Genomic DNA, 21,377 nt, shown 5'->3' with positions numbered 1-21,377 from the left:
TCTAAATATTGGGGTTAAGCACCCTTGTCTGATTGATCTTCGTCTCTCTCTCCTTACGCCTAACAGTGCACACTAATACAAGTCCTATTTTGCTAACTTGGAAGGCATAAATGTCAATTTAAAACTGTGTCCCCTCCTCGCGCCCGAGAAAGGAACTACAACTAGTACAGCAGAGCGGCGGAGTCAAAAATCCGCGGGCATTAGGACCGTTCTCCCCGCTCCAACCTACGGGGAAGAAAGGGACTCCTTTGCTCTTGCCCACTGCTGAGGCTTCTAATAAAGTTTGATTTGAATAAATGAACGTCCAAATGCCGCTCTATCCGCTAAAGCTTCTTCCGCCCACAACAACTTTGGAGAAGCGGAGTAACCTTGCGGGGCGGGACCGGAAGTGAGGTCATCGCTCACGGGGGTGAAAGGTTAGCGGAAGTGCCCTTTCTTCCTTTCTGCTGTAGGCTCGAGTGGTTGGTGTCGGTGAGTAGAGACTTGGGTAGGAGGTCCCAATCCGCCGCCATCCGCCGCCGGGGGGTCTTGCTGCGGGGCGGCTCGGGGCTCTCTCCACTGCTTGGTCTCTGGCGGCTTCGTGGCGGCCCGGTCCTGCTAGCAGGGCCTGCGGGCGGCCTGGGCCGAGGCGGCCAGGAGCGCAGCCCCAGTTTCCGGACCCACAGCCTCGGCTTGCGCGTCTCTGATCGGTCCGTTCTCCTTTCTCTGCAGAGATGGGCAAGTTCATGAAACCCGGGAAGGTGGTGCTGGTCCTCGCCGGACGCTACTCCGGACGCAAAGCGGTCATCGTGAAGGTACCAGCCTCGCGAGCTTCTGCGATGCGTTTGCATCTCGGGAATCGGGCCGGTTTCCGAGGGCTTGCAAGCTTGGAGTGCGAGAGCTAGCCTGGGGGCCTTCGTCCCTGAGCATTGCGGGTGAGGGTGAATGCGTGAGAGCTTTGGAGGGAGAAAGGTGCAAAATAAAAACAAATGCGAGAGGAAGTGGGCGCCCTCTACCAAGGAGGGTGCTAAGAAATAACAGTGGCCACGTTTTATGGAGCGCTCGCTTGGTGTCTGGCATCGCCCTTCAGAGGTTGTCAACGCCCGGTCCCTGGAGTCACTGTAGGAGATGCTTTTCTGTTGCCGAGGTGTGGAGACGTCAAGTGCTGCGGCTGGGAGTCTGTAAGAGGAGGAGAAATTGTTTCTAGTCCAAAAGATCACGTAGCATGTTCTGACCCTTCACGGGTGGCTCTCTGCCCACGTTTTGTAGCCTCTGGTGAGGCTCTCTGAGCTCTGGCCCCACACACCAGCTGCTGGCCGTGGTGGGGTCGAGGGGCATCCTTTGTTCCCCTGCCCCCCTCCCTCTGACTGGTTTCTGGAATTAGACGACCAGTTTGGGGATTGTTCCTCTGTCCCTCACCAGCAGTGTGGTCGTAGGGGAAGCTACGAGATGCAGAGATGCTTGATAGAGAGCAAGCACTGCATCGGTGTTAATACTGCGCCTTTTAGTTCTCTTACCTCCTAGGAGGTTTTCCAGACTGTTGTGGGAATGAATGAATGAATGAATACCAACCACCTATTCCCTATTACTCTCTCTGCGCTCTGGCATGGCACTCCCGAGCGACTGCTTTGTGGGTTTTTTCCCATAGTGGGTCTCAGACCTGGGAGTGGGGGGTGTTCCTTTGATGCAAGCCCTCCATCTGGCACAGGGCCTAAATAGGCCCTCAGTCAGTGACATGTGATCTTGCTTGTTCAGAACATTGATGATGGCACCTCAGACCGTCCCTACAGCCATGCTCTGGTGGCGGGAATTGACCGCTATCCCCGCAAAGTGACAGCTGCCATGGGCAAGAAGAAAATCGCCAAGAGGTCAAAGATCAAGTCTTTTGTGAAAGTTTATAACTACAATCACCTCATGCCCACAAGGTGAGTGAGGGGTGCCTGGGTGACTCCGTCAAGAGTCTGCCTTTGGCTCAGGTCATGATCTCAGGGTCCTGGGATAGAGTCCCACTTCGGGCTCCCTGCTCAGCGGGGAGTCTGCTTCTCCCTCTCACTCTCCTCTCTGTGTACGTGCACACTTATACACGTGCTCTCTCTCAATTAAATAAAATGTTTAAAAAGAAGAAGAAGGGGTGCCTGGGTGGCTCAGTTCGTTACAACTGCCTTCGGTTCAGGTTATGATCCCGTAGTCCTGGAGTCGAGTCCATTGGGCTCCCAGCTCAGCAGGGAGCCTGCTTCTCTCCCTCTGGCATTCTCTCCTCTCTTGCTGTTTCTTTCTCTTTCTCCCTGAAATAAAATCTTTAAAAAATATATAGATGAAATTTTTTTTTAAATGGGAATGAAAGGGATTCTTTTGCCCCTTTGCCTTGCTGAATCAGGAGACAACCTTGCAACCATTCTGGTGTGAGGAAGAGACATTGTTTTCATGTGTCACTTACAAAGTGATGTGGTTTCCAGTGTTTGTCGCCTCTTTGGTCCAACGTGGAGCTATGTTCTACCATTTTTCTGTGGCGACTTCTCTGAGTTGGCTAAGCGGGATAGAAAATCTCTTACAAACTTGTTCTTTATCTGTCTCCTCCCCTGAAAGTTCTGTAAGTGTTGGGTAAAGATCATTCATTTGCATTCAGGGTATACACGGGCATGGGATCTGGCCTGCTCTCTGCCACTCTCCACTTTCCAGGATAGTTATTGAAGGCTTTCCAAAAGGGTTGGTAGATAAAGGCAGGAAGCCTCCCCCCACCACCACCACCAGCTAATTCCACAGTGCTGCCATGCCCTCTAGTTCCTGGCCTTCCACAGTATTGTGCACTGTACACACTTGCGTTGGTGCATAGATTATACGGTTGAGAGTCCTGAACAATAATTGGCAAAACCCAGCAGTGTATGCCTTACAGTTTGCTGCCGGGGGCTGCATGCTTACTGTCAAAGCTGTCTTAAAAGGACAGAGCGGTTTTTTAGGTGCTGGGAAGCAGTGAGACCTGGGCAGCTAGCTGCCCGGCCTCTGCACTGTCTGCAGTGAGGCTTCTCCTGTCCGAGCACAACCCGAACAACACTAAAAAGACTCCTAATAGAAAGCTGGCCAACCGCCGTGATCATAGTGAGAATGTAATAAAGTGATAGTCCTTAGTTAGAAAAATAGTGACTTTGGAAAGTTGAGAATGAAATGTGAAGTATTCTAGTAGTATGAATCTGTGTAAATGAGTCCTATTAAATTGAGAATTTCCAAAGAATATTCTCGGGACTTTGGCACAGATTCTGTGGATGGCTCCTATGGAGACAGACCCTGACACCCCAATGTCCCAGGGCTGTGTGAAGGGCCCTGGTGGCCTGTGGGCTGATCTTCTGTCCCCATCATTGTGTCCAGGTACTCTGTGGATATCCCCTTGGACAAGACTGTCGTCAACAAGGATGTCTTCAGAGACCCTGCTCTTAAACGCAAGGCCCGACGAGAGGCCAAGGTCAAGTTCGAGGAGAGGTAAATAGACTTAGGTGGAGGATATTGGAGTATGGTGGCCTTATCCTCCATGAAGGGAATTTGGTTTCACTGTTCTTCTCAATGGTGTTCCTTTTCTCCCCCGCCTCTAGGTACAAGACCGGCAAGAACAAGTGGTTCTTCCAGAAGCTGCGATTTTAGATCTGTTTTGTTTCAGTCATTAAAAATACACCCCCCCCCCCAAAATTTTCTGTCTACCTGTGGTGTGTGTTATTAGACTGGGAAAGAAGAACATTCATGTGATGAGACATTCGGTGGTGGATGAGAGGCTGTGGGAAAATATATAAAATAATGCCTTAGTGATACTTGGACTACTTGATCCTCAACCTGATCATCCTTTCGTCATTTGGATGTCCTTGATGTGTAAGGTGTGAGCTACTGAACTGTTTGCCCAAAAAATGAGTACCCCTGACTTGTGGGTGCATGGTAGAACCTGGGCTGCTCTTGCCCCCGCACTGGGAACACCCACAGGCCCCGCTCAGTGGGCACTGGCTTCTTCCACTTGAGAGCTACCACTCTGAGGACCTCAAACCAACCACAAAGTGCCATAATCCCACCCTGAGGTTCAGTAGGTCAGAATTTCTGGGAGGTTACCTGCTGATAGCTGTGTTGATCTCATGAGGCCCGCCCTGGAGAACTGCTCTTGATGGCAGGGGTGGTGACTAATGAAGGCCTGAGCCCCAGAACAGCCATTCCTAGTAAGATCAGAAGAGGTCCCCAGATGGCCAGCAGAACCTGGCAAGGAAAGGTGTGATTTGAGGCTCTTGGGCATGGTTGTGTCACTGCTACAGGAACGGTATGTGGCCCTTCAGTCTGCCGTTTTACCGTTGATTGGATACCTGTGACCCTGCTCTACTGGTGAGATAGGTGCTCTCCAGCTGGTCTGGTTCTAAGACCCTTGATGGAAGCAGGAGTCCCAACTGGTGTGTTCACCAAGCACTGATTGACACATACCCACGTGGGATGTGGAACAAGGGCTGGGTCTGTAAATTACTGGAAAAATCCTGGACTGGTTAGTAGGAAAAATCTGTGCACTGAACTCTGTGTTTGATTCCTCACGCGTAAGTACTGGGCATCTCTCAAGACAGACTCCTAAGTAGCTTGCCTACTCAGTCACAAATGGAAGTAAATTTTAACCCTCTGACTAGAAATTTAGAAGTTCTTCACTCTACCTGGAGGCCCAAGTTCAAATATTATTCCAGCCAGGTTTGGATATGTGCTTGACTTCTAGCAGTACAACCTGGGGCAAGTTTCTATACTTCCTGCCTCAGGTGGTTAGACTAATCATCTGTAAAATGGCAAAAACAACCAACTTTGTGGGGTTGTTTGGAAGACGGAGTTAATTCATGTGAAGCAGAGTCAGTATTGGGCACAGAACAGTTCTCCACAAATGGCTGGCTATTAGTACAACTTTGTGAACTTGGAGAGGTTTTAACCGTCCTGGTTACATTTCTCAATTAATCTCAATTAGTCTGCATGTGCCCAGCATCTTTCTAGACTCCAGGGAAATATCTTGACAGCAGACAGAATTCTATCAACAGGCTTGTACTGGCCTTGATAGGCTGGAATGAGTGGTTGATAGGGGCCCACGTTCTTTTGGCTGTTATTTGTGAGTGTCTTCCTCTCAGGCCTCAAGTGGGTGAGGTCAACTTCCAAGCCCAGAAGGGCTCCTCCTCCCAGGGGCGGGGAGACCAGCTGGGGGCGTGCAAACACAGGGCAGGGGTTCTGCTGAAGTGAAAGTGGAAGCAAAACCTGCAGACCGAACCCTCGGAAGTGTAACTCAGGCCCAACTTGGAGGGGACGAAGCCACCTCCAAAGATACAAGCAAGAATTTAGTTACAGGGGACACTGCCACTTTGTGCCCAGCTCTGAAGCCTCGGCTCTTCTCATCCGGACCCCAGGCCCACGTCAGTGATGTATGATGATGCCGTAAGTGAAGAGGAAAGTATTGGGGGTGGAGGGAGAAGCAAAAAGGACATTCATTGGCTGGGAATCTGCAGGTATCTCGGGGTCTGGTGGCCAAGCCTCTCTGCCTTTCACTTAGACCTGCTGAACACCAGGGGAGAAACACGGCTGGGATTACCTCTCCCCTAACCCGTTGCCTCAGAGACAATCCTATAGCCTGTGCCGCAGAGCTCATGAATTTGTTGTGTGAATGCGTTTTTCTGAGAGAATTCAGTTCTTAGGTACTTAAAGGGTTCTGTGACCCAAAAAGCTTAGGACTCATTCACACCCTTATCTCCTGAGATCTCACCCAACAAACTTCCCCTCCTTGTATTTCATCCTAGAATTGAACAGTTCCTCGCCTTACAGTTCATTTCGGGTGAGTCCTGGGTCCTCTTCCGGCTCACAGGCAGACGTATTCCTCCTCCAAGGGCTCCCCTAAGCCTTGCAAGCTGTGGTCTTCCCTTTCCTGGCCTGTGATGCCCCAACTCCTACTAGACTAAGACTGGTTCCCCATCTAGCCTGCTCACCCTTGATCCCTAGACATGCCAGCACTGTGCCCGGCATTCAGTCGGCACTCAATAAACAGCCGTGGAATGAATGAATCTCCTCCCCTCTCCAGCTCCTGCAGTCTCCCTTGCTGCTACTACTCCATCTGTTATAAATACACAGATGTCTTGCTTGGGAATTTTTCATTTGCCCTGCAAGTGTAATAAGAGAGATCACAGGCTCAGGGAGCCTGGCTAGTTCAGTTGGTGAAAGTGGGTGACTCCTGATCTCAGGTTATGAGTTCAAGCCCCACACTGGGTATAGAGGTTACTTAAGAAAAAAAAGGGGGGTCGCCTGGGTGGCTCAGTGGGCTAAAGCCTCTGCCTTGGGCTCAGGTCATGATCCCAGGGTTCTGGGATCAAGCTTGCATCGGGCTCTCTGCTCAGCAGGGAGCCTGCTTCCCTTCCTCTCTCCTCTGCCTGCCTCTCTGCCTACCTGTGATCTCTCTCTGTCAAATAAATAAATAAAAATCTCTCTAAAAAAAGGGGGGGGGTGCCTGGGTGGCTCAGTCGTTAAGTGTCTGCCTTCAACTCGGGGCATGATCCTGGGGTCCTGGGATAGAGTCCTGCCTCGGCCTCCCTGCTCAGCAAGAGGCCTGCTTCTCCTTCTCCCACTTTCCCTGCTTGTGTTCCCTCTCTTGCTGTGCTTCTCTCTGTCAAATAAAATCTTTAAAAAAAAAAAAAATTAGGGACGCCTGAGTGGCTCAGTCGATTAAGCGTCTGCCTTCTGTTTAGGTCATGACCCCAGGGTCCTGGGATAGAGTCCTGCGTTGAGCTCCCTGCTCGTTGGGGAGCATGCTTCTCCCTCTGCCTGCTGCTCCCCTTGCTTGTGCTCTCTCTCTCTGACAAATAAACAAATAAATAGATCTTAAAAAAAAAAAAATTAAAGCAGATAATCCATAAATCCATACAGTAAAAACTTAGCACACTGCTTCGCACTTACTAAGCATACAGTATGTGTTTATTATTATTAATGTTATTGGCAACATTTCAGAACCCCAGTTCCCTGAGATTATTCTTGGGGAAGAAGTATACTTGATTCACACCCATCTTCTACCTCTGCCAAAACTACTCCCTTAAAGGGCCTTTACATATTGAAAGGTGGGTTCGTGAACCTCTTTTCTTTTAATCACACTAAATTCGGATTTGAGAGACAACCCCTGTTAATAACATTTTGGTGTCTATCTTCCCAGAGTTTTTTTATGCCTTTTTATTTTTTTAAGATTATATATATATATATATATATTTAAGATTTTATTTATTTATTTGATAGAAAGAGATCACAAGTAAGCAGAGAGGCAGGCAGACAGAAAGGGGGAAGAAGGCTCCCTGCTGAGCAGAGAGCCCAATGCAGGGCTTGATCCCAGGACCCTGAGATCATGAGACCATGACCTAAGCCGAAGACAGAGGCTTAACCCACTGAGCAACCCAGGCACCCAAGATTTTATAGTTTTTAAAGTAATCTCTACATCCAACATGGGGCTCAAACTCATGACCCCGAGACCAAGAGTCACACGCTTTTCCAAAACCGAGCCAGTCAGGTACCCCCATGCATTTTTATGTGTTAATAAAGATCCTTATGAAATAAAACTTTTTAAATCAACAGAATAGGAATCATACTTTCTATACAGTTTTATATCTTGCTTTTTTGGCTTATTGTGAGCATTTTTTCATATTGTTAAATGTTCTTTATGTCCTTTAATTGTTTACATGATATATTTAGCTATTACCCTATTGTTGGACACGTAGATTTCTTTTTGTTTTGTTTTTATTTTATTGTTTTGGATTTTTTTAAAGATTGTAATCATTTATTTATGAGGGAGAGAGAGAGCAAGCACAAGGTGGGGGTGGGTGCCGAAAGCTAAGCAGACTCCCCGCTGAACCAGGAGCCCCACATGGGGCTCGATCCCAGGACGACAGAGTCATGACCTGAGCTGAAGGCAGATGCTTAACCCACTGAGCCACCCAGGCGCCCCTTTTTGTCTGTTTTAAATAAAGCCGCAATAATCTTTGTACATGAACTTCTGGCTTATAAGCAGTTTCCTTATAAGCAGAACTGTTTGTTTGGTGCTCAGTGGTCACTGAGTGTCCTGACGCCGGGAGTGTTGCTCGTGTCTCATCTTTGTTGGCCTTAATTAGCCACGTTTGGCCCAGCTGCTGGCTCCCCATCCTTGAAACCCTTCTTCACACTCCTGTTCACCCTCCAGGTGCACTGACCCCTCCCCTGTATAAGAATACAGGTGCTTCGTTCTTCCCCTGACCTCTTAGTGGTGGGCACCCCAGAAATCAGCCCTTGGACTTCCCTCTGTCTATACCTCCCTCCCAGTTGCTCTCAAGTAGTATGAGACTTTCTTGTGAACTTACTCTGTGACTGTGTCTCCTCTACATGACTAAACCCCAAATGTATACTTCCAGCCTGGACATCTTCCCTGAATACTAGATCCCTAGAGGCAACTGCTACCCTCCGTCTCTACTGACATGTTAAATAGGCACTTCATACCTAATGTGTTCTAAATAAACCCTTCATTTTCTGCCCTAAATCTCTTCCACCCACAGTGTTCCCCATCTCAGAAAATGGCTCTCATTCCTTCTAGTCGCTCAGGCCAAAAAGCTTAGAGTCATCCCAGACTCCTCTCTTTATTTTTTGTTTTTTTAATGATTTTATCTATTTATTTGACACACAGAGATCACAAGTAGGCAGAGAGGCAGGCAGAGAGAGAGGAAGGGAAGCAGGCTTCCTGCTGAGCAGAGAGCTCGATCCCAGGACTCTGGGATCATGACCTGAGCCAAAGGCAGAGGCTTAACCCACTGAGCTACCCAGGCGCCCCAGACTCCTTTCTTTCTTCCTTACTCTTCTTCCGATTCATCAGCAACTTCAACCTATCTAGACTCCACGGCCCCTCATGGCCTCCATTACTCCCCCATGGTCCAAGCCCCCAACATGGCGCTCCTGGACGCTGTAATGGCCTCACCAGTGGTCTCCCTGCTTGTGCCCTTTCCCCACATCAGTCTAGTCACACAACAGCCAAGTCATCCTGTCTTTGGCTTCCCACCCCACATTGTGCGAAAGATGTGGCATGGTCCAATTCCGTCTCCTCCTCTGTCACTTCCTCTCCAGCCCCCAGCCCCTCAATTCCTCCGCTCCTACTCACTGGCTTCCTTGCTATTCCTCAGATCCGCCTGACAAAAACTCCCATCTCAGGGCCTTTGCACTTGCTCTTCCTGTGCACAGAACTTTCCCCCACGTGTACACATGGCTTTCTCCTGCATCTCCTTCAGGTAAATGATCCAGTATCATCTCAGCAAGGCCTATTCTGATCACCCCATTTAAGATGGCCTCTGACATTCTCCATTCTCCCCTGCTTGGCTTCTGTCCACAACACTTACCACTAGCATACTGTAGATTTTATTGATTCTATTTACTGTCTGGCTCATCCTCTAGAATATAAACTCCACAAGGAAGCTGTGCCTGTTGTGCTCATCACTGTGTTTCCAGAGCCTAGAGCAGTGCCTGGCACTTGGTAGTGGCTCCGTAGCTAATTGGTGAATGAGCGAATGAGAAAGCAAATGAGCACGTGGAGCCCTTTAGCCTCCTTTCCTTCTCTGACAGTCCCCAGTCCTGGCCCTGGCCTTCCTTATCTTTGGCCAGGCCTTCTTTTTTTTCTCCCTGTCATTCCTTTTGTCTCCCCTGACCCCTGACTAAATATAATCCTCAAAGATTAGATTTCCAAGGCTCTGTCCCTCCCTTCCTCTTGGCTTCTTCCATCCCCACATGTTGTTCCAACCCAGAGTCCTTTCCACCACGTCCTGTCCTTGACCCCTTGTGTCTTCAGTGGCCTTGGGTTTGACTTACTTTGGCCCATTAATTAGCCCTGACAAACCTCAAGTTCCTCATCTATAAAATGAGGTTTGATAGGGTCGCCTGGGTGGCTCAGTCAGTGAAGTGTCTGACTTTCTCACACATGTAAATAAATAAAATCAAATCTTTTTTAAAAATGGGAACATAGAGGATACTGGAACCACATTCCCATGTGAGAAAATCTGGGTTGGAGCTGGGAAGAGGCTGCCACTTTAGTGAGGACACGCTCTCTCCAGTTTGTGAGTCCCTGTCATCTGCAGTGACTCTCTGCAGTCATTGATGTCATCTGACCGGCCTTTAAGGCACCTTATGTGTATAAATGTGAAGAACTGGGTACTTTTCTCACTCCTCATAAACCAGCATTATTTGATCAAGCTCTAGCTTTCCTCTGCTTAAAAATAGAGCAAACTAGAATCCCCAGTAGCTCGGGCACCTGGGTGGCTCAGTGGGTTAAAGCCTCTGCCTTCGGCTCAGGTCATGATCTCAGGGTCCTGGGATTGAGCCACGCATCGGGCTCTCTACTCAGTAGGGAGCCTGCTTCCCTCTCTCTCTGCCTGCCTCTCTGCCTACTTGTGATTTCTGTCAAGTAAATAAATAAGATCTTTAAAAAAAAAAAAAAAAAAAAAGAGGGAACTCACACTGAATGTCTTTTTTTTTTTTTTTTAAAGATTTTATCCATTTATTTGACAGAGATCACAAGTAGTCAGAGAGGCAGGCAGAGAGGGGGTTGGGAAGCAGGCTCCCCGCCGAGCAGAGAGCCCGACCCGGGGCTCGATCCCAGGACCCCGAGATCACGACCCGAGCCGAAGGCAGAGGCTCAACCACTGAGCCACCCAGGTGCCCCATTTTTTTCTTTTTTTAAAGACACACTGAACGTCTTCAGTGCCCTCTATAATATGCCCCCATTCTGTCATTCATTCACTGCAGTCATTCATTCATTCAACACACATTGATTGAATGTCTGTTTTGTGGCAGGGACTCTGCTGGACACTGGGGATACAGAGATGACTGGGACAAGAGTCCCGCCTTCCCAAGTGAGCTCACGCTTCTCTGAGCCGACCTTATTTATCAGGCTTCCCAACTACAGAGTGAACCCTGCCAGCTAACATCTACTCCATCCCACAAACAAAGGTGCATTTATTCGTGCCCCTGGTGTCATTCCCTTGCCCATGTTGTCACTCTCTGTCTCTGGACTCACTCCAAATCACACCCAGCCTGAAAGGCTGCTCAGTACAGTGGAAAGAGTGGCAGTCAAGGGACAAGCTGGGAGATGTGGGGTAAACTGCTCCCCCACTCTGGGCTTCATTTCTTTTTTTGTGGCTGTGGAGGGAGTGGTGCTTGATTTTTTCACTGGAAAGCACAGATTAGCAGTCTGGAGTCAGCCTGGATAGGGCTGAATGACTTCGGGGAAGTCACTTAACCTCTCTGAACTTTGGTTTCCTCATCTGTAAAGTAAGGTTAAGAGGGAATTTATTTCGTAGGGTTGTTTCAAGAATTGAGTGTTACACTCCATATAAAAAGCTTGACACAGGGCACCTGAGTGGCTTAGGGGGTTAAGCCTCTGCCTTTGACTCAGGTGGTGATCTCAGGGTCCTAAGCGTCAGGCTCTCTGCTCAGTGGGGAGCTTTCTTCCCCCTACCCCCATGCCTGCCTCTCTGCCTACTTGTGATCTCTGTCAAATAAATAAATAAAATCTTAAAAAAAAAATAAAAATAAAAAGCTTGGCACAGCGCCTGACATACAGTAAGTGCTTAATAAAGGTTAGCTAGTAGTGTAACATTTTATCACTGTAAGCCCCCACTCCTTCTGGAGGCCTCCCTTGTGATGTTAAGTCCTATGGCACGGTCCCTCTTCCACACTCCCGATGTCCTCCACAGTCCCTTGTGTGAGGGTACACTGTCTGGGGTACTGTTTTCTTCAGACCCGAGGGCTGGCCTCTTGTCCCTGTGTCTCCCTGTGTCAGTGCCCAGCACACCTCAGCAGGAGTTCAGTCAGTGTTTGTTAAAAGCAAGGCCTCCTGTAAAAAACAGTTGTGATTGTACCCAAGGTTCCTCCTGACCCCCAAGAGAGTATCCAGGCCCCCAGAGATGAGGCCAGCCAAGTCCCAGCCCGGGGGCAGGGGAAAGGGGTTGGGCTGTTCTGGAGCTGAGCATCAGCTCTGCTGGTGGGAGATTCCACAGTAGGGTCCCCTCTCCCTGGGCTCCTTCTCCAGGAAGGCAGGTGGATGCATGGTCATGTCCCCCCTGTTCTAACAGACCCTGGGTGCCCTTCGGGAGGAACAGGCCAGACTAAAGGACCGGCTGCGGGAGCTGCAGCAGCGGAGAAGGGAGCTCAGGGACCAAACCCGAGATCAGGTAAGTGGGGGTGGGGGTGGGGTGGCCTGGGAGGAAGAACTAGAAGTTAGTTTCTCTCCTGGCTCTGCCGTCTCCTTGCTGTGTGACCTCAAGTATGTGACTTGAACTTGCTGGACTTGAACTTTCTGGACCTGCTTTCTCATCTGTAAAGTGGAGCTACCAAACTTGCAGGGCTGCTGTGCAAGGACAAGCTCAGATCTTGGGTCTAACGTGCCAGTTCAGGCGTAACCTAACGTCATCAGCTCATTCACCCAGCTCTTTCAATAAATGTATTCATCCCCAGCATCAATCACGTGGAACGTTTTCCTCTTGAGATGGGGCGCGGTGGGGGGGGGGGGGCTCTCCCACCCTTGAAGGCTGCATCAGCCTCCCCTCCCCCACCTCCAGGTCCCATTCCTGGCAAATGCAGTCCCCCTGGTGTTCCGAGGACACACTAAGCAGGGCCAGGAAGCACCCAAGTGTTTGGTTTCTGAAGTGAGGATCTCCTACCCTCTGCCAGGAGGCTCTGCTCTGGTCACCTTCGATGACCCCAAGGGTGAGCTCTCCAAGAGGCCCCAGGAAAGAGGTTGGGAGGCTTCCCTCACCCCCTCGCCTACCGCCCTGCACTGACCCTGCTCCCCCGCCCTAGTGGCCCAGAGGGTGCTGCAACAGAAGGAGCATGAGATCCACATAGAGGAATGTCGGCTGCGGGTTCAAGTACAGGCTCTGGAGCTGCCTGTGGTGACCGCCGTCCAGGTGACAGAGCAGCAGGATCCTGGGACACGCAGGGCTGCCATGCACTGGGGCCCTGGGGAGCAGGGCTGGACCTCTCCTTCCTGTCTGCCCCTAGGTGTCCACTCAGGTAAGCAGGCGGAGCGTGCTGGTCAGTGGGTTTCCCGCAGGGCTCCGGCTGAGTGAGGAGGAGCTGCTGGACAAGCTGGAGATCTTCTTTGGCAAGACCAGAAATGGGGGTGGTGACGTGGAGACTCGGGAGCTGCTGCGAGGGGCTGTCGTGTTGGGTTTCACTGAGGACACAGGTGAGGGCCCTGCCACGAGACTGGGGTTGATGGAGGCCTCAGGCCCCAGGGGAGTAGAGCCCTGGATGCTAGAGGTCCATCCCTCTCTCTCCCCGCAGTGGCCCAGTACCTGTGCCAGACTGGCCAGTTCACAGTGCCACTGGGCGAGCACAAGTTCCCTTTGAGAGTCTCTCCCTACCTCAGTGGGGAGATCCAGAAGGCTGATGTAAGTGGGGAAGGTAGAGCATTGGGGGCTGGGCCCCACACATGTCCGCCTGCCAGAAACTTGCCCAGGAAAGGATCAGAGCCCCCAAACGCCATTGTCCTTCCCATTGCTAGCCTCTCTGGCCTTCCTACCCCTCCCTTACCCCCAGGGGCACCACCTACCCCCGGTCCCTGACTCTCAGGAGACTTTGCCCATCTCCCGGCTCTTTTTCCAGATCACGTTCCGTTCGGTACCCCAGTCAGTGCTAGTGCTCAACATTCCCGATGTGCTGGATGGCCCGGAGCTGCAGGATATCCTACAGATCCACTTCCAGAAGCCCTCCCGTGGAGGTGGGGAGGTGGAAGCCCTGAGAGTCGTGCCCCCGGGACAGCGGGGCCTGGCAGTCTTCACTGCCGCATCAGACTAAGAGCCTGCCCTCCTCGTCGCCCACACCCCTCTGCCAAGCCTCTCGAACCAGACTGGAATTGGGCACACGGGTGCAAGAGATCGTGCGGGTCAACGGCAGCAGGGATTATCGGTTGTGAAACGCTGCCCAAGAACAATAAAAAGTGGTGTGACCTTCTCATTTCATTTCCTGAAAGGAAACCTGATTTGAGCATGGCAGGAGGAACCCTAACCATATACTCCTCTCCGCCCTGGCTTTCTGGGAGCCCACCTTCCCCTCCACCTCTCAAGAGGCAACATCCAGGACCCAGGGTTTGGCTTTTTATTGACACAAACACAAAGGCAGCTTCGGTAAAATGGGGTGGGGTACACAAAAGCAGAAATCGCACTTCACACGTGTAGGCCTTGTTTAGACAATGAAGAGCCTGAGCCCCTCCCCCCACCTCCCCCTGGCAGTGGCTGGGCAAGAACCCTACCTAATTCCCTATCAGAGAGCAGACAGAGCTACACCCCTACGCCAGGAAGCCCCCACTTTGGTTCCAGCGGCCCAGGTCCTAAGCCGCCCCCCTCTTTATTCCCCGGTTCCATCTCCCCACCCATGTAAACAAAGTTTGGGGCTGAGTTCGAAAAGCTGCCCCTGCTCTGAGAAGGCAGTGGGCCTCCCTTGACAACACGGGAAATGGGATTTGATTTTTACTTTGGTCCCAGAACAAAAAACAGATGGCATCGCCTCTCAGAGCTCTGGCTGGTAAGTGCCACACTTGCCTGCAAGGCTGGGAGAGCTTCCCCGCCTTCTCCTCCTCCTCCACCACCCAGAGAGAAATGACAGCCCCAGAGACAGGACATGGCACAGACCCCAGGCGGCTCGGGGTTGCCCCCCCCACCCGCCACTGGCATACACACAGATTTTTGGCAGTGTTGTGGGACTGGGAGGCAGCAAAACCCCAGCTCCAGCAGAAGAAGGCACTGGGGAGTATGGGGTAGAGGAGGAGGTGTGAGACAGGGACACCCCCCCACACACATACACGCACAGGTTTTCCGTTGCTAAGGCACTGAGAACAACTCCAGAGAACTCAGTGAAGGGTGGGGAGCGGCAAGGGGGTTGATGGGGGGGGGGACTCTGTGTCCCTCCCTCAGAGTTGTGACCTAAGGGAGCAGTATGAGTCCCACCCTTGTTGTAAGAGGCAACCTTGGTTACGAGGGGCAGAAAACCCAGAGGTGGAAGAAGCCCAAGTGTGCTTAAGGAGATGGGGGCAAGAGGACAAGGCCATGCAACGAGGTGACAGAGTTCGGAGGGGGGCACTGGTCGGCCTGGGTTGAAGGGACAGGAGGGCAAGACAGGGACATGCTGGATTCACACAGATTGGCCCCATATCCTGAGCTGACGTTTCAATTCTTTTGGGGTGGGGTGGGGGTGGGGCAGGGGCAGGAGTGGGAGATGAGGCGGGGAGTTGGGGGAGCACACAGAACTGGACGGAAAGGGATCGGCTAACCTTGGCACAAAAGCAGCACAGCAGGCCCAGGGAAAGGGTGGGGGCAGGAAGCAGCCGGCCTCCCTCTGACCCTCCCTGTCCCCTTGGCAGGGCCCAGACATCCAAGTGGTCACTTCCCAACCTCTTCGGAGGGCAGGAAGGGGGGGAGGGGGCAGCCCTGCCTCAGGAGACAGAACAGGGCTGGGGAGAGGCCATCAGGATGGAGACCTTCAGGGGAGAGAGGGCAGAGCATGATGACAGAGGATGAAATGTGAAGAGTTTGGAGACCAGCACAGTGTGGCCCCCGGTGTCTCTCTTCCCGGGGCCCTGAGGGTCTGCCAGCCTCCGCCCTAGTTCTCCTTCTCTGGTCCAGGCACCAGGAGGACTTTGCCCACATTCTTCTTCTCCTGCATCTGCCTCATGGCGTCCGCCACCTGGGGAGGAAGACAACACCCGGCTCCCAGGGCTGCTCAGTCCCCCCCCCCCCCCCCGAGAGCCAGCCAGAAGGAGCCAGCCCTTCTCTTCCCAGGAACCCCAGCCCCCAGAGCACCCCCCCCACGCAGGGATCCCACTCACCTTCTCAAAGGGCCACACAGAGTCGATGTGCGGTTTGATGCGGCCCTGGTTGTACAGAGCCAGGAGGCGGGCCACCACACCTTGGACCAGCTCCACCTCGCCCTCCAGGTAGCCCAGGTGGAAGCCACACACAGCGCGGTTGGCGGGCAGCAGCTGCAGGGCCGTCACGCTGAACTGGTTCCACCACGTGCGCGCCAGGGCCATCAGGTTCCGCTTGGGGCCCGTCAGCAGGTTGGCCATTCCTGCGGGACGAGGCACCGTGGCCCGTGAGTCTGGGTGCCCGGCGCATCCCTGCCCGAAACAATGCTCCTCGGTCCCCAAGGGCCAGTCACAAGCATTCCCGGCAGCACGGGGAATGACAGGAGGACCCCCCCACCCGCTGGGTGCCAGTCCCAGATGCGCTCCAGCAGACTCAAAACTGCCCCCATCTTTATCTATTTGCTGATTTTTGTGGGTGTGTTTTTCAGATGAAAATGCAGCTTGCCCAAGAAGCCCAGGAGAGCAGAACAAAGGCAGGCAGGTGGACGGATTTTGCATCCGGAATAAACCCCAAAGAGGAACACAGAAAGAACACAGAATTCACTGCGTGTGACTAGCAGGAAAAAGAGCAAATGAGAATATGCCATCAGCTGCACCCCGGAGGCAGCGATCTGGACGCCTTACCCGTCCTCACTCTAACCCTGATACCCGCTTGAGTCCCAGAGTCCCTGGGCCTCTGCAGCCTGCCCTTCAGACACAGCTGGCTTTCCCTCACAGCCCTCTCCACCCCCGGCCTGCAAACTCACCATAGGTGACCACTTTGCCCATGGGTTTGAGGAGGTTGTAGCCCTTGGCAGTATCTGACCCACCCAGAGGGTCCATGACGATGTCCACTCCTGTCGGGGGGGGGGGGCGGGGGAAGCCAGGAACATCGTTAGGTGCCCCTCCCTATCCTGGGCCATCCTGCCCCCCCCCAGATCCCAACCCCCAGCTGCACCTTTTGGGGAGATCTTCTTGATCTCATCCACATAGTCAGTCGTGTGATAGTCAATGGGGTGTGTGACCCCGTTCTCCTTCAGCACCTCGTGTTTGCTGGCCGAGGCCGTCCCGAACACCGTCACGTTCTCCACTGTGCGGCACAGCTGCAAGGCGGCCATGCCCACACCCCCTGCAGCAAGACCCTTTCATGAGGCAGGAACTGGAGTCACCCTGCCGCCGCTCTCCATTCTTGCCCCTCAAGGACTCTGCTCATCATCCTCAATGGGCCTGGGCGCATTTTGAGGCTTTCTCTCCTCACAACTGGGTCCAATGGCCATGACTGAGAAATGTGGGGGGGAGGGTAGCTGGCAAAGGAGGGGCTGCCGGCTGAGGGCACGTTGCTATGGATAGCACACCAGGCTGGACCTGGAGCCTGAATGTTACCACGGCAACAATAAGGCAGAGGCCTCTGGGAGCCATAGGCCAAGGCAGCCTGGTGTTGCCATGACGACCGTCCAGACAGGCTGCAGGGAAGGGGCCCCAAGGAAATCTGGGTGGGGTAAGGAGGGGGGATAAAGGGAGGGGGCCTGTCACCTGCGGCCATGTGTACCAAGACGCTGTGGCCGGGCCGTAGATTGCCGAAGTCAAAGAGGACCATGTAGGCTGTGATGTAATTGACCAGCAAGGCAGCCGCTTCCTCAAAGGTCATGGCCTCAGGCATCTGGAAGGTCTGGGCTGAGGGCACAGTCACCTCCTCCTGCCACATGCCTGACCGGATCAACACCATCACCCGGTCCCCTACCTTGAAGAATGAAAGAAGAGCATCATTCAGTCCCTTGTTCATTCAGCCACTGGCGATTTATGACCTTCTACTATGTACAAGGCCTTCTTCTTGGCAATGAAGTAGCAATAAAAGCAGCCACAGTCCTCATGCTAATAGTAATAATAACACTATGGAAAACAATAACAACTTACCCTTACTGGAGTGCTTGACAGAGGCCAGGCCCTATTCTAACAGCTGTAATAAGCTTATTACACATAAATAGTGGATTAATCCTTCTCAGCTCTTTGAGGTAGATACCGTCCTTATCTCGACTTTACAGATCTTATGCTTCACTATTGTGTAAGACCCCTGAATGCAAGAAGCTTATACTTAGGGCTGAACGAAGTATTGTTAAAGACATCAAACTGTTTTGGTCAAAAAATGGACTCTGCTGTTTACTGACAGTGTGACCTTGGGCAAATAAAAACTATTTAACCTTTTTGAGCCTCGGTTTTCTTGTCTGTGAAAAATAGAGCAATTATGAGGATTAAGTGGCAAAAAAAAAAAAATCACTCAGTAATTTTTAGCTCAATGTCTGGCACAGAGCAAAGAGTTCACAGTATTAGGTAATAACAACGATAAAGTCCCTGTAAAGCCTCTAGGGTTGGTGCAATTACCTCATGAGAAGCATTTGAGCCAGCACTACTGGGGGCCCAGAAAACACCCTCACCCAGAGACAGGGAGTTGGGGTGGTGGACAAGGACAGCCACACAGCCCCAGTCCAAAAGGAAGAGGCAACCTGTCCCTGCAACCAGCCCTGGCCACCTGTACAAGAGCCTCGTGGCAGGAGGGAAAGGGAGCTAAGAAAACAGAATCTTTCCCTCCAGCTTAGCCTCTGGAGTCAAGAGGAGGGCAGAGGAAAGGGAGCAACCGTTGGAGAAAGCAAGGCCTCTCCTCACTCTGAAGGCCATGGAGAGAAAAGTGTGGGTGCTATTCCAGGACAATCCAGGTCTGTTTTGGTCCCTGCCAGGGATGATGGGAATTCTGTATATTAAGGAGACTTGGGATCCATGGAGAGAGGGCATGGGGTTCCCACACCCACCCCTTTTCATGTCCTCAAAGCCCCATACTCCACTGATGAGGACAGAAGGCAGGCTGGGATGTTTCCTTGCAAGCACTGGCTTGAAATGAGGTCTGGGGAATGGAAGCATTCCATCCTAGGATTCAGGACTAGGAGACTCAGAAACAGCCCGGGACTGCTGGAAAGTGCAGTGTTCAGCCAGGGTTGTGACCGATGTGGCCCAGAGCAAGGCTCACCTACCCAGGCTAAAGCCGACCCCTCCCCTTTCCAGACATCAGGAGGGAAGGAGGGCTCTCCCCACAGAATCCAGCCTCTTACATCAGGTTCTTGCCCTGGACAGGATATCCTGTATTTACTAAGCGGAAAGTGTGGGGAGGGAGGTTAGGTGGGTGGCCTTCAAACATGAACTACAATTCCCTCCCGCTCACCCACCACACACACACAAATTCCTCTTAGCACCTTCTCAAGAGTGGGATTACTCAGAAGTCAGTGGAAAGGGTGGGGCCAGAGCTGGATAGAGGCAGAAGCCCTCTAAGGAGGAGATGTGGACATGCACAATAAATCCAAGAATTCCAGCTCTGGGACCTGGGACTAGCAGGTCCTGCAAGAGGAAGGCTGCGTCTGGGGGCGCCTCTTTTGCAGGGAGCTGATTCCAAAAAGAAACACCCAAACAAATGATGTGCAAAGGCTTCACCCCGGGTCCCTCAAAAAGTCGCGAACTCTCCGCTGTCCGGGTTTGTGGCCAAGATTAATGATAAACGAAAGGAGAAACAGACCGGCAGAGCTGGGCCAACCTGCTCTCAGTGCCACACCCCCACACTCCAGTCCAAATGGGCACCGCAGGGGTTTCTGAGCCCAGGGTCCTCCAGGAGGAAGGGGAAGGCAGAGGCCTGTTGCCCCCACTCCCGTCCCCTCAACGTTCCCAAGGGCAGCCTGGGGTCGTGGCTCCGCTGGCTGAGTCACTAGAGAAGGAGACAGTGCAGTCACGGGATACAGAGAGCCTAAGACAAAGATCCAGAGACCCCATCTCGCCCCCACCATGGCCAAGATCAGAGCAGCAGTGTAAATCCAGTGGAAGAGCGGGTGGCAGGCTCCCTCTCCTCCATGATGGGCGTGCCTCGTCTCTTTGGCTCTGCTCTGGGAGGGGCCTCCTCACACCCCCACAGACCACGGGGCTGCATGTGACTGGGGCTCTGGCAGGGTCATGCGTCCCCGCCCAACCCAGACTACACAGCTCCTCAAGCTCCCTCGGGGGTAAAAGCACTAATCCGTACTCAGGGTCACAGACCACAATTACCCAGGCAGTGTTCAATGGCGGGGGGTACAGGTGTGGTTTTAATCCGGGGTGTTGGCAGGGGGCGGGGGGCGGGTGGGGTAGAGCTGTAAGGTCATTGTGCGCATGCGCACGGGTGCCTTATTGTGTCCCCCCCCCCCCACTCCAACCCTAAACCACCGCCACCGTCGCCGCTTCTGGGCGGCGGCTACAATTAAAAATGGTTGGGGAGGGGGCGATAACTGTATCTACACTACCTACCCTCCAATATAAACCCAGTTCCCCATGGCCCTCGTAACACAGGCTCCTTCCAACGCCTTCCATGCCCGTCTGCCCGGGTCGGTGCCAGTTTCTTCCGCCCTGCCACACCCCCGGCCCCCGCCCACTCGAGCCCCACTCTTCTGTGGCCTGGGCAGCCTCGCCCTGCCCTGCCCTGTCCCGCTCACCTTGCGGTCGTTGACTCCCTCGCCCACCGCGATCACGACGCCGGCGCCCTCCATGCCCGGAGTGAGGGGCAGCGGCGGTAGCCGGTCGTACAGCCCCTGCCGAGCCATAAGGTCGGCGAAGTTGAGCCCGCAAGCCCGGACGCGCAGCGTCAGCTGGCCGGGACCGGGGGCCGGTGCCACGGCAGGCCGGCTCTGCAGCTTCACCTTGTCGTAGCCGCCGAAGCCGGTGAGCACCAGGCACCGCAGCGGCGGCGGCAACGCGGCGGCGGCCCCCTCGGAAGTCGCGGATGGCTGGGCGTCGCCAGCGGCCTCGGCTTTCGGGGGCTGAGAAGAGGCGTCTTCTCCGGCCCCTGCTTCGGCCGCCGCCACCACAGTGGCTACCTCGGCTACCTCTCTCTCCGAGGACATGTCTGGGACTCCTGACGAGCGCGCAGCTGGACCGAGGGTGCACAGCTGGGGAGGGCGGGGCGCGCGGCGGGAGGAGCGGCGGCTGCGGACAGCTCGCTGGAGGGGCGGGGCGCCAGGCCGGGGGCGGAGCCTGGCGGGCTTACTTAAAGGGCCAGCGGCCCCGCGAAGTTGCAGGAGCGCGGAAGGTGGAGACCAGGAATGTTTGGAGAGAGACCCGCGCGAGGGCATTCTTAAGGTCATTCAGACTGCGACTTAATTTTATTTATTCATAATAAACCTTATGCAAGTTAATATGTAAAAGGACAGTCTGAAGGACAATCACAAAACCTGAGCTTACATCAGATTTGGGGAGCCAGCCACCTGTGGCCTAGAACACAACTAAGTTGTTCTTCAGGCTCAAACTCTACCCGTATGTGACCCATTCTTGTGGTCTTGCAGTGGCAACTTGGAGCAGGGAGACCGAGTCTTTAAAACTTTCCGACTGTTGCCTCAACTTTCCCTTCTGTAAAATGGTGATGATATTGCTTGCTAGATAAAAATTAAATGGAGTATAACCGATTTAAAGAAGCGCTTTTATTTTTTTTCATTTGGGTTTTTTTTTTTAAGATTTTATTTATTTA

General features: G+C 52.8%; 3 protein-coding genes across 3 annotated transcripts; 2 read left to right on the top strand and 1 right to left on the bottom strand.

Annotated features, from left to right (window-relative positions):
* Positions 1-361: 361 nt before the first annotated feature.
* Positions 362-3,657, top strand: RPL27 (ribosomal protein L27). The gene is made up of 5 exons (XM_059148244.1): positions 362-471; positions 712-794; positions 1,735-1,904; positions 3,343-3,453; positions 3,564-3,657. The coding sequence occupies exons 2-5, from the start codon at positions 714-716 to the stop codon at positions 3,610-3,612; spliced, it is 411 nt and encodes a 136-aa protein (XP_059004227.1). The 5' UTR covers positions 362-471; positions 712-713; the 3' UTR covers positions 3,613-3,657.
* A 1,534-nt stretch (positions 3,658-5,191) lies between these two features.
* IFI35 (interferon induced protein 35) lies at positions 5,192-13,962 on the top strand. The gene is made up of 7 exons (XM_059148242.1): positions 5,192-5,400; positions 12,078-12,176; positions 12,564-12,711; positions 12,805-12,911; positions 13,006-13,192; positions 13,291-13,397; positions 13,612-13,962. The coding sequence occupies exons 1-7, from the start codon at positions 5,386-5,388 to the stop codon at positions 13,801-13,803; spliced, it is 855 nt and encodes a 284-aa protein (XP_059004225.1). The 5' UTR covers positions 5,192-5,385; the 3' UTR covers positions 13,804-13,962.
* A 127-nt stretch (positions 13,963-14,089) lies between these two features.
* On the bottom strand, positions 14,090-20,840 carry VAT1 (vesicle amine transport 1). Its single transcript, XM_059148241.1, has 6 exons — positions 20,350-20,840; positions 17,381-17,588; positions 16,806-16,976; positions 16,615-16,704; positions 15,830-16,071; positions 14,090-15,687 (listed from the first exon to the last, which is right to left on the bottom strand). Exons 1-6 carry the CDS (start codon positions 20,755-20,757, stop codon positions 15,604-15,606), a joined length of 1,203 nt encoding a protein of 400 aa, XP_059004224.1. The 5' UTR covers positions 20,758-20,840; the 3' UTR covers positions 14,090-15,603.
* Between the last annotated feature and the right edge of the window lie 537 nt (positions 20,841-21,377).

This window comes from Mustela lutreola, chromosome 15 (assembly GCF_030435805.1).
Source record: "Mustela lutreola isolate mMusLut2 chromosome 15, mMusLut2.pri, whole genome shotgun sequence".
Lineage (NCBI taxonomy): Eukaryota > Metazoa > Chordata > Mammalia > Carnivora > Mustelidae > Mustela > Mustela lutreola.
Note: the sequence above shows the minus strand (reverse complement) of the source record. Positions and strands in the feature narration are given on the sequence as shown.

Excerpts from the sequence above, each read along its gene's own strand:
- RPL27 (XM_059148244.1), top strand. The coding sequence starts at position 714 with ATGGGCAAGTTCATGAAACCCGGGAAGGTGGTGCTGGTCCTCGCCGGA. Across the intron at positions 795-1,734 it reads GCAAAGCGGTCATCGTGAAG|AACATTGATGATGGCACCTC; the intron begins GTACCAGCCTCG and ends TTGCTTGTTCAG. Across the intron at positions 3,454-3,563 it reads AAGGTCAAGTTCGAGGAGAG|GTACAAGACCGGCAAGAACA; the intron begins GTAAATAGACTT and ends CCCCGCCTCTAG.
- IFI35 (XM_059148242.1), top strand. Across the intron at positions 12,177-12,563 it reads GGGACCAAACCCGAGATCAG|GTCCCATTCCTGGCAAATGC; the intron begins GTAAGTGGGGGT and ends CCCCACCTCCAG. Across the intron at positions 12,712-12,804 it reads CACCTTCGATGACCCCAAGG|TGGCCCAGAGGGTGCTGCAA; the intron begins GTGAGCTCTCCA and ends CCCCCGCCCTAG.
- VAT1 (XM_059148241.1), bottom strand. The coding sequence starts at position 20,757 with ATGTCCTCGGAGAGAGAGGTAGCCGAGGTAGCCACTGTGGTGGCGGCG. Across the intron at positions 16,977-17,380 it reads CTTGGTACACATGGCCGCAG|GGGGTGTGGGCATGGCCGCC; the intron begins GTGACAGGCCCC and ends GTCTTGCTGCAG. Across the intron at positions 16,705-16,805 it reads CAAGAAGATCTCCCCAAAAG|GAGTGGACATCGTCATGGAC; the intron begins GTGCAGCTGGGG and ends CCCCCCCGACAG.